This window comes from Antechinus flavipes, chromosome 2 (genome assembly GCF_016432865.1).
Source record: "Antechinus flavipes isolate AdamAnt ecotype Samford, QLD, Australia chromosome 2, AdamAnt_v2, whole genome shotgun sequence".
Classification (NCBI taxonomy): Eukaryota; Metazoa; Chordata; class Mammalia; order Dasyuromorphia; family Dasyuridae; genus Antechinus; species Antechinus flavipes.
The window spans coordinates 624,373,027-624,386,928 of NC_067399.1; the positions used below are offsets into that span (position 1 = coordinate 624,373,027).

At 38.2% G+C, this 13,902-nt stretch overlaps 1 protein-coding gene across 1 annotated transcript in view; it reads right to left on the minus strand.

Moving 5' to 3' along the window:
- The window catches only part of NRG3 (neuregulin 3), a 1,146,384-nt gene extending 1,134,471 nt beyond the window's left edge, over positions 1 to 11,913 (minus strand). The window contains exon 1 of the mRNA XM_051981962.1: positions 10,981 to 11,913. Within this exon, the coding sequence (XP_051837922.1) occupies positions 10,981 to 11,812 (832 nt within the window). The 5' untranslated portion in view covers positions 11,813 to 11,913. The remainder of the gene's footprint in view (positions 1 to 10,980) is intronic.
- Between the last annotated feature and the right edge of the window lie 1,989 nt (positions 11,914 to 13,902).

Here is a 13,902-nt window from a genome sequence, read left to right on the forward strand (position 1 = left end):
TTCCAATCAAATAATATGGCTATTTGAAAATACTGTAGACAAATAACATTAATCCATGTCAAAGCCTTCTTTTTTGAGTCTTGATGACAGTGAAAATGACCCAGTCTGTATTAAAAAATAAGAAAGAAGATACTTTGCTATTAATACTAATTTAACAGTCTGCTGTAACATGGTGCTAGAGCCCCTCTGTCTGGTAACAACTAGCAATCAAGTATTATTCTGAGAATAATAGGGTAGGATCTGAAGATGGATCTTGATAGTGATAGTAAAGAAAGGAAAGAAAAGTAGAATTGAGGCACATGCCAAAGCTAATTTGGGTTGATGGTAGATAAACAGATAACATTTAAGATTAGCAATGGGAATATGAAAGTATTTCTGACATCGACTTCTAAACACTTAAAAAAAGGTCAATTGTGACTAGTATTACTTTATATTTTATTCTTGGGTCTAAATGGAGGTTAAAGAAAAATATGACTTTAAGGGTATTCATCTTCCTTTGCTAATTTACAGGAATCTTAGATACATAAGTTCTCCTTTGTTTATAATGTCAAAGACATTCTCCTTTGTTATCTCTATAATGACATAAATGTAAATAAGATCTTAATATACTTTAGAAATTCTGAGCAGAGAATAAAAATTTAGCATGACAAGGCCTATCATTATAAAATATTCTCCTGAATGATTTTTAAAAAAAATATAATTTACCTTTTCAACATATTACAAGCAAATCACAAGGTGATATAAAAGCTTTCATCTTTTTTCTCCTCCTTAGAGATCATCATTTTTATGATTTGTTGCAATTATAAAGTGTTTTTTTAATATCTAAGGATGTATCAATATGATTATGACAGAATTAAACATCATCAAAAGATTGTGTCTATTCTAGATATCACGGCACGCTCAGAAGCTATTCCAAATGAAGTCAATATTTGTATATTTTCACCTAATACAAGAACATTCTAGAAAACCCTTGAAAGACTAGCTCATAAGAAGCTTTAAATCACATTGCCCAATATATAATTAAATCACCATTGCTAATAAATACATATTATTCAATCGACTCAAGTTTTATAAAACTTATTTTATTCTGTACAGCTATCTAAGAGGCTCCATCTTCTGACTCCAGACTCTATATTCAGCTAAGTCTCAAAATGTAGCCCTGGCTTTGATCAAGGTTTTCATAATCTTTCAAATGCTGATAGATTTGCCTCTGTTTAAACTGGTTCTCTCACTTGAAATGTCCTTCACAGGATATTTTGCTTATCCAACCATTTCTCCTGATTACTTAAGTTCAAATTTACCTTTCTAAAAAAGTTCTACTTCATATAGAGTTAGTACCATATAATTTAAATGTTCATTATTCTTTTTCATAAATTAGTCTCTTCAATGAAATGGTGCACTTAGTAGTAAAGATTATCTTGCATCACTGCTTGTATCCCTCCACAATGCACAGCAGTGCTAAGCATCATAAGGTTTAGAAAAAACTTATTGATTGACATTCATTCCTATTATAGCTAATTACAAACATATGCACATATATGCACATTCAGACACATGTATAGATATAGTTAAGCACATGCACACAAAAAGCAGCTAGATGGCAAAATTGATAGAGTAATGGTCTAGAAATCAAGAAGACTTGACATCCAAACCTACATTAGATATATACTACCTGTGTGACCTTAAGCAAGTCACTTGCCTGAGTTTCCTCATTTATAAAATAGAGATAACTGCATCACCTATCTCAAATGGTTCCTGTGATAATAAAATGATATAAAATATAAAATATAAAACATTTTATAAACTTTAAAGCACTATATGAATGTTAGCTCTAATTCTTAGATCATCGTTATCACTTCTTCTTCTTCTACTATTACTACTACTACTACTACTACTACTACTACTACAACTACTACTACTACTACTACTATTACTACTACCATACTACTACTACTACTACTACTACTACTATACTATTACTACTACTACTACTACTACTACTACTACTACTACTATACTACTACTACTACTACTACTACTACTACTACTACTACTACTACTGATTATAGTAGTGAGAGGGTCTGAGTTTTTAAGTTATACTTCTAAGATGTAAAGATTATGTCACCCAGGACAAGTCCTTTAACCATTTAATGTTGCTTTGATAAATCTCCAGGGAAGGCACCAACATGCATAGGTAGAAAGACACTCTTCATTTGAGAGTTCCTAATATCAAGAAAATCACTGGTCCTGTTTCATATTCTCTCTCTCTCTCTCTCTCTCTCTGTCTCTTTCTCTCTCTCTCTCTCTCTCTCTCTCTCTCTCTCTCTCTCTCTCTCTCTCTCTCTCTCTTTCTCTCGTGTTTCTCTCTCTTTTTCTTGCACTCTCTTTTCTCTTTCTCTCTTCCCTCTTCAATCTCATATATCATAGCACATATTTGTATGTATGTATATGCATATAAAATACTTTTATGGATAGGTTTTGGATCACAAACCTATAGAGGGCGTCTCTTAGGAAAGGGATAGGTAAAAATAACCTTTTCATCTATCATTTGTATTTTCATCACAAGACTTTATGTTAAACTCACAGAATAAAAAAGAATTGTTATGTTTGCATATTTTTCCTGACCATTCTCTGCCTTTATGCTGAGGAATTGCCATTTATGATATATGCAAGAACACCAACCTGACATCAAAAATAAAAGTTTATAACAATACAATAAAGCTGCCAGACATAACTCATTTTTGGTTCCACCCAGATACACACTTTATGCAAATTTTTTCCAAAATTTTTCCACTAAAATTCTAAAATTCAAAAAACACATACCTAAATGATCTCCTTTATTGATACATTCAGTCAGGTGGATTCACTATAACCTAAATCAAAGTTGCCAGTGCTTTTTACTTAGAAAAGAGTGTGTGAGAATATATGTTATTTCTTTTTTTCCTCATAAAGACTATGCAAACAACAGATTGATTTGGACATATGAGATCCAAGCAAAATATCAAATATTTAAAAGTGACCTTTCTCCTAGATCAACAAATACTGCTGGCATCTCTTAGGAGCAAGATCAGATCTTAGAGCATAGAGGCACCCTAGTCCAGGACTTCCTTAAATTTTCCCACTCGTAATCACTTTTTGCCCAAGAATTTTTTCATGACCTCAGACATATAGAAAAATATATCTATATAAAAAAGTTTACAAAACCGATAATTTACTAATAACAAACCATAATTTTAGGGTCATGAAGCACAGTTTATAGAGCTGGGTTCTCCATTCATTTTAATGGTTGAGAAAGCGAAAGCAGAATGAGAAAGTGAGTTGTTTACACTCACACAGGTAATATCAGAAGCAAAGATTTAAACCAAGCTCCTCTAACATCTAATCCAGCAATCCTTATTATTTTCAATAATGTGATTTCCAAAGGAATCAGGAATGACCTGTAATTTCATTGGTTTTAGGCAACTATCACAGGAGAAAGCTCTCTCTGGCAATACAAATCTCCTTTACCCTCACAGAAATGTATGCATCCTGTCCTTTGCCTCTGTGTATCCTCAGACATTAACACAGTGCCTAGCACATAATAGGCACCTAGATAAGTATTTATAGATTGTTTATTGACTGATTGGTTAGTGAGCTACTTAACTTTAGATTGAGATCTAAAATCACTTGTCCAGAGTCACAGCCAATTTGTGTCAGAGGTAGAATCTGACCTCAGGTCTTCTTGGCTTTGATGATAGTTTTCTATCACTGAATTATGCTGCTTCCTTCTGAGGAGTCATAAAAGGAATACTTTGGGTGAGTTCTAGTAAGCATTATTTTTAAGGCTTAACTAAATAATTCCAAAGTAACTGTTCTTTACTATATATGCTCAATTGCCAACTCTCCATCCTCTTCTTTACTTGCAAATTAAGGATTACAACATTTATGTATATATGCATGTAAGTATGTATATATGTATATCTTACTGTGTCATACCGATGTGAGTTCCTATTATCACTGTAGTTTGTTACAGATATTTAGAAGAGATCCATTAACTTACTATAAGAATTTACAATTTAAAATCATCCTAAAAAATACCTGAAGTGGAAAAACTAATTATTATCATTTCTATAACAGTTTAAAAATTATAAATTACTTAACAAAATTTCTCTTTTGAACACAACTCTTTGAGATAAGTTACGTGGAGATACAAGGTAAAGTAGGAGAGTTCAGCTTTGTCATTTCATCGAATTTCAATGCAAATAGGTATCTGTTCTGAAACCTATAGCTTTAGAGAATTGTCCAAATCTATGACAAGTCAATTTACCCAGTCCATATGCTTAGTAATAAATTTTGCATTTTATTCCCATTTTATAGGTAAATAACCTGAGGTTCAGAAAAGTTAAGAGTTAGGAAATGTCATTGGTGTCATTCAAACACAGGTCTTGTTGACCACAATTTTAGTACTCTATTAAGCAATCATTAAGCAGGATACTTAAGCCCATTAAAGAACTCATTCCAAGGGCTCAATGAAGTTCAGTTCCTTTATCTAGTATAATTCCCCAACTTCTAGGGGTACAAGGGAAAATTGACACATTGGAAAATAGCAGAAGCAACAACAACAACATTTCCTCTAAGCAATACAGTATTTCTGAAGTAATGCCTAAACCTTTTAACAAAGGATAATTGTTAAAATTACTTATATTTACTTTCTCATTATTAATCTTAAGCATTTCATAAATAACCCAGGTGATTTTAATAATAATAATAAAATATGAGTTAAAGAGGAGAGAAAGGGGAATGCCTGTCTTTGGAATCACAACTATAAGATTAAACAAACAAACAAACAAAAAAAAAACTAAAACAGATTCAGTGGTTAAATATTTCTAAGAACAGAACTGGAATTTTTTTGATAAATATAACTTTAGTAGTCTTTAATGACTTAATGTAAATGGGGTAACTTTAATGAAAAACAGAACAAAATAAGGTCACAAAAACTAAACATCTGTTTATTAAAGAATAAACTTAAATAATGTATATAATACTATAAATTTATTTTACAAAAAACATTAATAATAGTTCCATATTTTTATATAAATACAGATGGTATAGGATTCAGAATTTTTTAACTCTTTAACAAGAAGAACACCCCAAAAGATTAAAAAAGCTATGGGATAATTTGAACCATGAAATATATTGACAAAAGTCATAAAGGTTGATCCACTAGATTGGAATTTGTGATTTTCTTGTTATAGGAACTATTCTGGGATGAATCCTTCTCCTCCCTATCAATGTAAATAGACAACTAATAATAGCTTGCTAAGTGAATGGATGATGAAAAGAAGGAAAGGGGTGAAGGGAAGAAAGAGAAAAGAGCTAGCAGAGAATTATCTGGGACTGTATCAAGTGCCTGGAATACAAATACAAACAATCATGACAGCTTTTGGCCTCAGGAAGCTTATATTTTAATGGGAAAGACAAGACTTAAAAGGGATGGCAGAAAGAAAAAGAATTCAAAGAGGTATGACGTATAGATAAACAGAAAGTTCATGTGGAGGGTTTAATATCCTTTTTAAAATGGCAGACATTCATCTATCAGAACTAAAAGGAGGGTCCAAGGTCCAGGTGGAAGAAGATCAAGATCATGGCAAGAAAACAAAAGGCATGGTGTGGACTCAGTTAAAGATTTGGCAGGGACACTAACAATTTAAATGATTTGTTTAGAGTCACAGAGTCAGTATGTGTCAAAATAATGATTTTCTTCTCCAGACATCTTTCTAATCATTGTGATACATGATTTTTCTTCTCACTGCAATTAATGATAGCTTGCAGATTGCATTTTGCTCTTCTCCTATATTTTTTAAAAGTAACAGCATTAGAGAGTTACTTAAGGTTCTGAGGGGTTCTACACCCAATCTTGGTTTTAAAGCTATTAAATGTCACAGGAAGAATGAAGCTAAGATTGAGATCTTTATGACTCCTAAATATAACATGTTATTCACTGGCTCTCTAGGTTTAGATTATAAAAGTCCTGCAGGTCTCCTTAGGAAAAATCAACATTCCTCTGTGATGCTTGTTAACCCAAAGGTCAGGACTACACTACAACATGAAAATCTGAAAGTGAAAATTGATTCTCAGAAGTGAAGATGATGATTTTCATTTTCCTTTGGGAAAGAAATGCAAAACAGAAAAATTAAAATGAATAGAAAGGTTCAATTTGATTGTCCTCCACTCGTTCTCATACATTCAAAAAACACTAGTCCATCTTCAAATACCTCATTCATTCAAGGTACAAGAATAGGAAGCAGAATATTTTGACACTGCTTGAGAGTTACTAATATAGAATTTCCCTACATTCCAAATTAAAAAAAAATACAAATAGTTGTCCCAAGAACCAGATGCATTTTACATACAGTCCAAGGCTAGAAATATTTTTAAAATTTTGAAAACTGGGTATTCAGAATAATTGTGTATTCTCTATAAAAAGAATAATTGAAAAAAGACTGGGGTTGAATGAGTTAAACAAAAAGAAAGGGACACATAATTATAAACGATTAACAGTATTGCCTACAAACCATTACATTCACAATGTTCAATTTCCTTAAGGAAGTAATAAGATCTTTTTTTTTTTATTTTCTCCTTAGTATAAACCATTAATAAATCACAAAAATAATAGAAGTGTAGGTAACCAGGTGTTCTTTTTTTTTTTTTCTTTAAGCTCATGAAGTGCAGAATAAGCAACTAGAAGTCACGACTTGCGTAGTATAATTGATTAAAGCAGAGAAGACTCATAAGCCTGTATTAAGGCCAAAGGAAATCAAAATATACTCAGGTTGCAGCATGTGCTCATAAAAAAGCTCTCAATTGGATTTCAGAAGAAGTATTGATCTACAGCTCTGTATCCTCTCTCTTCTTGACTACCATGTATGATTGGGGTCAGTTACCTCCTACAAGAGAGTTCTCTGTGGAAGCCCTGGCTCATGTGGATAAAAGACAAAATGTAATACCGTATTTTTATTAACAAACTTTATTTGTGAAAACTTATAGATCTATTTCTATGAAAGGTTAGATATAGTCAAAACAACACCAGCAACAGCAGCAGCAGCAATAACAGCAACAAAAATAAAAATAACAATAACAAGTTGAACTGGAAACTTTTAAAATTAAACTCAACCAGATAAGAGCTTTGTATAAGCTTAGTTATAAAGCTTCACACATCAAAGACAAGTCTCCTTTTTTAATTGTAAAAACACTCCACAACATTCTGTCCAATATTTGTTACTTATATTCAGAAAAGAAAAACAAAAAAGCACCTTCATGGTTCTCCAAAATTATGCCACAGACCATGCTTATTTGTCTTCAATAGGAAAATTCAACCAAAATTAATCATTTCTACTCATATCTTTTTTCTTTAAATACAAATATTGGCATTTACTGTTTTAAGTGATTAAAATTTCATATTCCTTAAGTAGTAACTTCTTGCATGATCATATTCCACAAAGGTATTTCAAATCTAAGAATTTTTTTTTAAGTGATAGAATGTCTACACATTCCAGGCTCACAGTTCTCCCTGTCCCTCCCCTCATGCTTTTAGCCAACATAGACACTCTGTTTGCACTATGTTTCAATGAAGTAAGGCACTTTTTACCTTTGTATTCCTGTCTAAATTGCGTGGGTCAGGCTTGATTGCCAGACTGAATATATACATGACCATTCATATGTTTTAAAGCATTTACCTTTAAAATGTTGCAAGAAACTTTCAAAGATGGAAGAGAAATTAGTAGAAATAAGAATGATCAAGAAGTAGTAGCATGTATCAAGAAAGAAGATATATAGGTCAGCCCAGAGTTTGAATAAGAGAAGGAAATCCAATTCTGATTTTCTCCCCTTTCTTTTCTCTACCTTGGATCTTCAAGCTCAATCTCTGTGATGAGAGTCCCCACAGAAATTGAATACCTTGCTCCACAATGGGTATCTTAGCTGTAGAGGCAGGTTTTAGTTCAAATAGATGACTGCTACTACTCCCATAGCAGCATTTGAATTCTTGAATGGGCCAGTCAGCTCTTAGCCTAAGTACTCCACCACCCATAGAGAAAAGGCCAAAAGGAAAGTAAATGTGTTCATTATATAAAATCTTAAGAGTACTCTTCAGCAGAACTCCTTATCAAGAAGCAGAGAAGGGTACCACTTTGTCTTAAAACTCAAGGCACTAGCATCATTTCGGTATTGAGATAAAAACTACAGATCCATGACTTTCATTTTCATCATATTCCAAGCAGTAAGGAGGCAAGAAAATATAAGTGAAGGCTGGAAATAGGAGCTTAGGAAAAAGGCAATATTCTCTCTCCCCATGGGACCTGAAGTCATGTGATCAGAGCAGATAAAAGATGTGAATGTGAGCTAAACTTGGTACTCCACCAGAAGCAAGGACAACACTGTGTCAAAGTCCTGAAATGAAAATCATACTCCCTCCCTATCGATAATGCTTCAACCTCAGAATTTAAAAAAAAAAAAAAAAAACGTCGGGGAGAGGGGAGAAGTACAGCACTGTTTTCTTTTCTTCTCTTAAGATTACAAGACCTATAAATAAAAATCCCTCTTTTATAGGAATTTGAGTAATCTTCCATTAATTATTGTAGAGGACATTACAAATGATGATCTCTGCTGTTAATGGACTCAAAACAGGTCTAGTTCTGGGGAAAAGGGGAAAAGCTAAAAATAACAACAAATACACACAATCTATCAGTCAAATACAAAATTAAACAAAAAGAAGGAAAGAAAACAACCACTACCAACAACAAAAATTTAGATCACTCAGAGCTAACTGTTCCAAAGGCAACAACTATCTCACTGTCCATGTGAACACTGACACCATTTACAGAATTTTTCTTCTCCTTGGGGTGGAAGATACTGCCAAGTGAATCATTATTTATTAACCAGGCTGCTGTTCACTCTAGGAAGGGAGTTTAGAAGGGTAGAAACAATACTAGGCTTTCCCTTAAAGACCCCCTGAAAGGCAACATGAGAAGTAAATCAATTGGAGGAACCTTAAGCATCAGTTGTACTCCCTTACTACCTAATAATGCTTAGCCACTGTGGACAGTAGCCCAACTCCAACTAACCAGGTAGTTCCTAAGGCTGGAAGGAGAACAACTCATCTACCTGATTCATTTTTTAAAAAAGCATTAAAAGAAGAAATCCAAAAATGTTGTTGTGCTATAGAAGACACCCAAATCAGGACACACTGAAATACACAGTTTCTTTATCCCCAACCTTTACTTAAACAATTAGCCTTTTTGTAAAACTCAAGTCTGATTTCTACTACCCCACCCCAAAGGGTCTTTCCATTTCCAGGGAAAGGAGGATCTCTTGCTAATGACTGCCTTGGCCCAGGGCTGGCAAGTATCAGGTTACTGCCTTGTTTGCCATTCTGATTTGTGGTAGGCTCCCTCCCTCCCACCAGCACCCAATTTATAGTCCTTGCCTATTTCTCCAATTCCCACCATGATATTGCTGTGTATATTGACTCTTTGTCCTGAGGTTCATAAAAACAGAATTAATAATTTCTTTAAAAAAAGGTTTAAATGTCTGAATAGTAATAACTAATCCAGACAATAACTAAGTCATGTAAAAGGCTCTGAAATTCTTGAATCTAAACAATTGACTATTCTAGAGGGAAATACTGAAGAGTTAATGGAGGACACTGCTCCTTGCTTCCTAGATGCTATGATCCAAAAATATTAAAACCTAGATAAAGACAGCATAATTAAAGCATTTTGCAGAGTGGCACTGTTCAGAACTCCAACTGGCGGTCTCTGTGTTTGTCCTAAATAACCTTCACAGGTTGCAGAAAAGTGTTACCAGATCCCAATCAATTGTCTGGTTCCTGAGGGATTTTTGTATAAGACCTTAAACTAGGGAGATATGCTGATAGTTCGAGAGAAGATTTTCATAAATGTTAGCACGGAGCAGTTGCCTTTATCAAAATATCGGTCTTCAGTAAATCAGGGAGGGATGTCAATAATTTAGTAGAAAAAGTAGAGGGTGCCTTCAAAGGGAGCTACTTTCTAATGGTTGGGTGCTTTGCACATATAGATTGCAGAAATCATGCACTCTAGCTTTCCTTATTTTTCAGACCCAGATGTGGAGGGACCAGGTGGGGGATGGGGGAGTGTTATACCTCAGCATTTGGAGAGAGGGAAAAAAAATCTTCCTTGGAGGGGGGTGAGGGGGAGACGCGCTCCATTGTCAGGAATACTAGCTGGTGAACAGCAGCTCTGCAGGGCTTCCATCATATTTCCCCCTGGTTAACTTAATCTCACTCGCCACAGAATCAATTTCAGCACCTTCCATATAGCCACTGGCGAATTTTGGGGTCATCAGTTAAGCCTCTTCACCATTGATTTTTTTTTTTTCCTCTCCTTTCTCCCTTCTCTCCCCTCCTCCCCTCAATTGTTTCTTATTAACTCTTCCAGGTGGCAGCCGGCTGGGCAGGGCGGCTTCCCGGTTTATATACATCATTTTATATACATGCTCGCTCAAATGGCTGCTTCTATGATATTACAAGCTCTTACAAACAGCTAAACTTCCCTTTGTTTTCAGTTTTGTTTGAGGGTGTTTCTTTGGGATTTTGAAGAGGTGGGAATGTTTATAGGTTCCCCTCACCCCAAGACACACACCCCTTAAATTCAAGCCTAGCATTTCTGCAGTCATCAGGGACGCACTAGCTTTAACCCTTTAAAGAGGGAGGGGGAAAGAGACCTCTTTTCACACTTGTCCGAGACTCAGGAAGGGTGGGTGGGGAGGAGCCTTGAGACTTCCTCCTAGAGAACAAAATTTTATTCTTTCTTTGGCAATATGAACCAGTTTTCACATAGTACCCCAGACACGAGTCTGGAGCGGTTGCTGAAGGGGGACTGAGGGAGACGCAGGAGCCCCAAAGGGAAGAGTATTGTAGGCATACTGTAAATCAAAGGCAAGAAGGCTTTCGTTTTTACTTACGAAATTTGGGGCTGGTGCTAGTTTCTGGTGTGATGGTGGTAGAGGAGGAGGAAGAGGAAGAGGAGGAGGAGGAGGAGGAGGAAGAATCCTGAAAGGGAGACAGGGTCCAGGAGGGAGTTGAGTCGTGGAGGTAGGAGGAGGTAGCGTATGCCGCAGTGGGCCAAGAGGGCATTGGCTGGGTACTGGGTGCCCCTGGCAGGGGTGGGCGGGAACCCTGCGTGCTGCTGCTGAAGAAGGGGACCGTGGTGGAGAGTACTGTCGGGGGGGCTGCGGTGTGCCGCACCGTTGTGGAGCGGGGGCTGGCCCGGATGGGCACCCGGTGCCCAGGAAAGCGAGTGGGCGCCCGAGTGATGGTGGTCAGACGAGTGCTAATCCGGTTGGGCGTCCTGGAGGAGGCGGTGCCGGAGGACGGGGTAGAGGTGGAGGTGGAGGTGGTGGTCGTGGTCGTGGTGGTCTCCATGCCCTTAGGGAAAGAGCTGGGCTTGGAAAGGAAAAAGGGGTCCTGGCCGATCCCCTTGGAGTCCACCAAGTCGGTGGGCACGTACTCCTTGACGGAACCCACCACGATCCATTTAAGGAGCATGAGGCTGAGCCCCAGGCCGATGAAGCCGATGAACAGGGGCACCACGCAAAGCCAAGTCTGCTGCCGGTTCCATACAATGCAGTTGCTACAGCGTAACTCCCGGGGGGGCTCGGCCGCCCCTTCCCCGTCCGGGCCCCCGCCCGCCGCCGCTGCTGCCCCTTCCTCGGCGGCGGCAGCGGCGGCGGCCGCTGTGGCAGCGGCGGCAGAAGCGGCACCAGGTGGGGAGGCACCGCTCGCCCCTTCACTCATCCTAGGAGCCTTTTCACCTTCGCCCCCCGCGGGGAAGCCAGAGAGACATCAGGGACCCGGAGCCGGCGGGCGGAAAACAGCAGCAGCAGCGGCGGCGGCAGCAGCAGCAGCAGCAGTAGCATGCGAATCTTCGCCCTTCCCCCACTCTCCCTCCCCCCCCCCCCCCCTAAAAAAAGGGAGAGAGACAGCGAGAGGGGAAGGAGGCGCGGAAAGAAAGGGGGGAGGGGAGGGAGGAAAGGAGTAAGGGGGAAAAAAACCCTTCCCCCCCAAATCACCAGTCTTCCAGGCTTGAAGTCAGTTAATCCCGGGGCATTGGTCCTTTCCCAAAATGAGCTCTCCTCCTGTGTTGGCCCCCGAGCATCTGCCGAATCAGCCCCGTCACCATGCTGTCTCCATCCACACACAGGAGCCTTTCCAACATCCTCCTCCTTTGCCCCTCGGCGCTCCCCGGGGTTCTTCGCTCACAACCCTCACCACCACCCGTCTCCCTCCTCTCCCCTCCCTCTCTTTTTTTTTTTTTTTTTTCCCGTTTCCCCCCTTTCTTCCTTTGATTCCTTGCAAGTTACAGCAATCAACCTCCTGGATTTTTTACGATCCCGACCATCCGGATGGAGAAATATCAAGCCACATTCCAACACAGGGAGCTGGTCCCACTTTACGAGCGATTTTTCGCCCAGCCTTCTTCAATTCTTTCCCTCTCTTTCCTCTCCTCCCTCTTCTCTCTAGCCTTGGTGCACTAGCATTCCTAGGCTGCTTCTTTGAGAGCGACGGAGCAGCGAAATGCACCTGTTATTCAGCGGTCCTGCAGCCAACCCTTGGACAGCACTTTAAGAGAGAGACCAATCCGAAAGCAGAGCGGAGGGAGAGGAGACCACAGCTTTCCCTCTCTCCTTCCCTCTTAGCCAGGATCAGCACCAGCGCCAGGACCAACCTGACATCCGAACTCAAGCAAGCACTTTCTCCGGCATCAGTGGTCCAAGGAAAAAAGAAAATAGAGTCACATTAAGGCCGGATATCCGAGAAAAAAGAAAAAAAAACATAAAATCCACAATTTTTTTTTTAAAGCACACCCTGTAATGCCCAAACTAGCTATTTTTTTTTTAAGGGAGTGAGGGAAAGAAATAATATCTGTAGAGTCACTGGATAGAGATAGAAGCAGAAGGCAGCTTTTGCCAACCTTGCAGCTCCCCGATTCAATTGTGTATTCCTAGTGCAGAGTCAAAGGAAGCAGGCTGGGTTTCAGGAAAAGTGTAGCGCCTCCCACCAAAGCCTAATGGTGGTTTCTTAATGCGCATAAGATAAATAAATGATCCAAGCAAGCCTCAACGCCCCGTTACCCCCCGAGGAAGTGGATGGCAAAATCCGTTTTTCGACGGCTTCTGAGCCCATCTCGGGTGCTAATCCAATAGGATTTCATCTGAAGCTGGGGGGAATGTGCATTTGTGACTGACTGTGTGTCTGCGGATGTGTGTGGCAGCCTACGCACCCAAGTGTGGTTTACAGGGAGACAGATACCTTCACACAGGATTTCCTGCAAGAGATATAATGGGACAGCCTTCTTTCTACAATACTTGCAAAAAAGTACCTAAACCAAGTGGGTTATAAAGCAGTAAGGCTCAAAGAAGTTTCCCTCCTCTTCTCTTTTTCTCTTAAATATACTATATATATATATATATATATATATATATATATATATATGTTATATATTATGCATATATGTACATGTGTATATGTATACATACACGTGTTTTTCTGTGTATGCACACACAATTTTTAATAATTGTGCTCTCAAGATATCTCCTTAAAAAATAAAGACGTAAGATTGTGGTTTAGAGATCCTTCCTCCTCATAAAAAAATGATGTAAGAAAAGGGGTCAAAAAGAAAAATGAGGAAAAGGAAATAACTCTTAGAACCTACAAATAGTATTGAAATTAGAACCAGCAGTAGCTGAAATTCTAGTTAACTCCATACTCGTTTACATTATAGCAGGAAGGAGAAAGGATTGGGGTGAGACCTTTGATTTTCTTCCCTATGAAACTCGGGGGTAAGGAGAATTCCTCTACCAATTCAAAGTGACACCTTCTCGGAA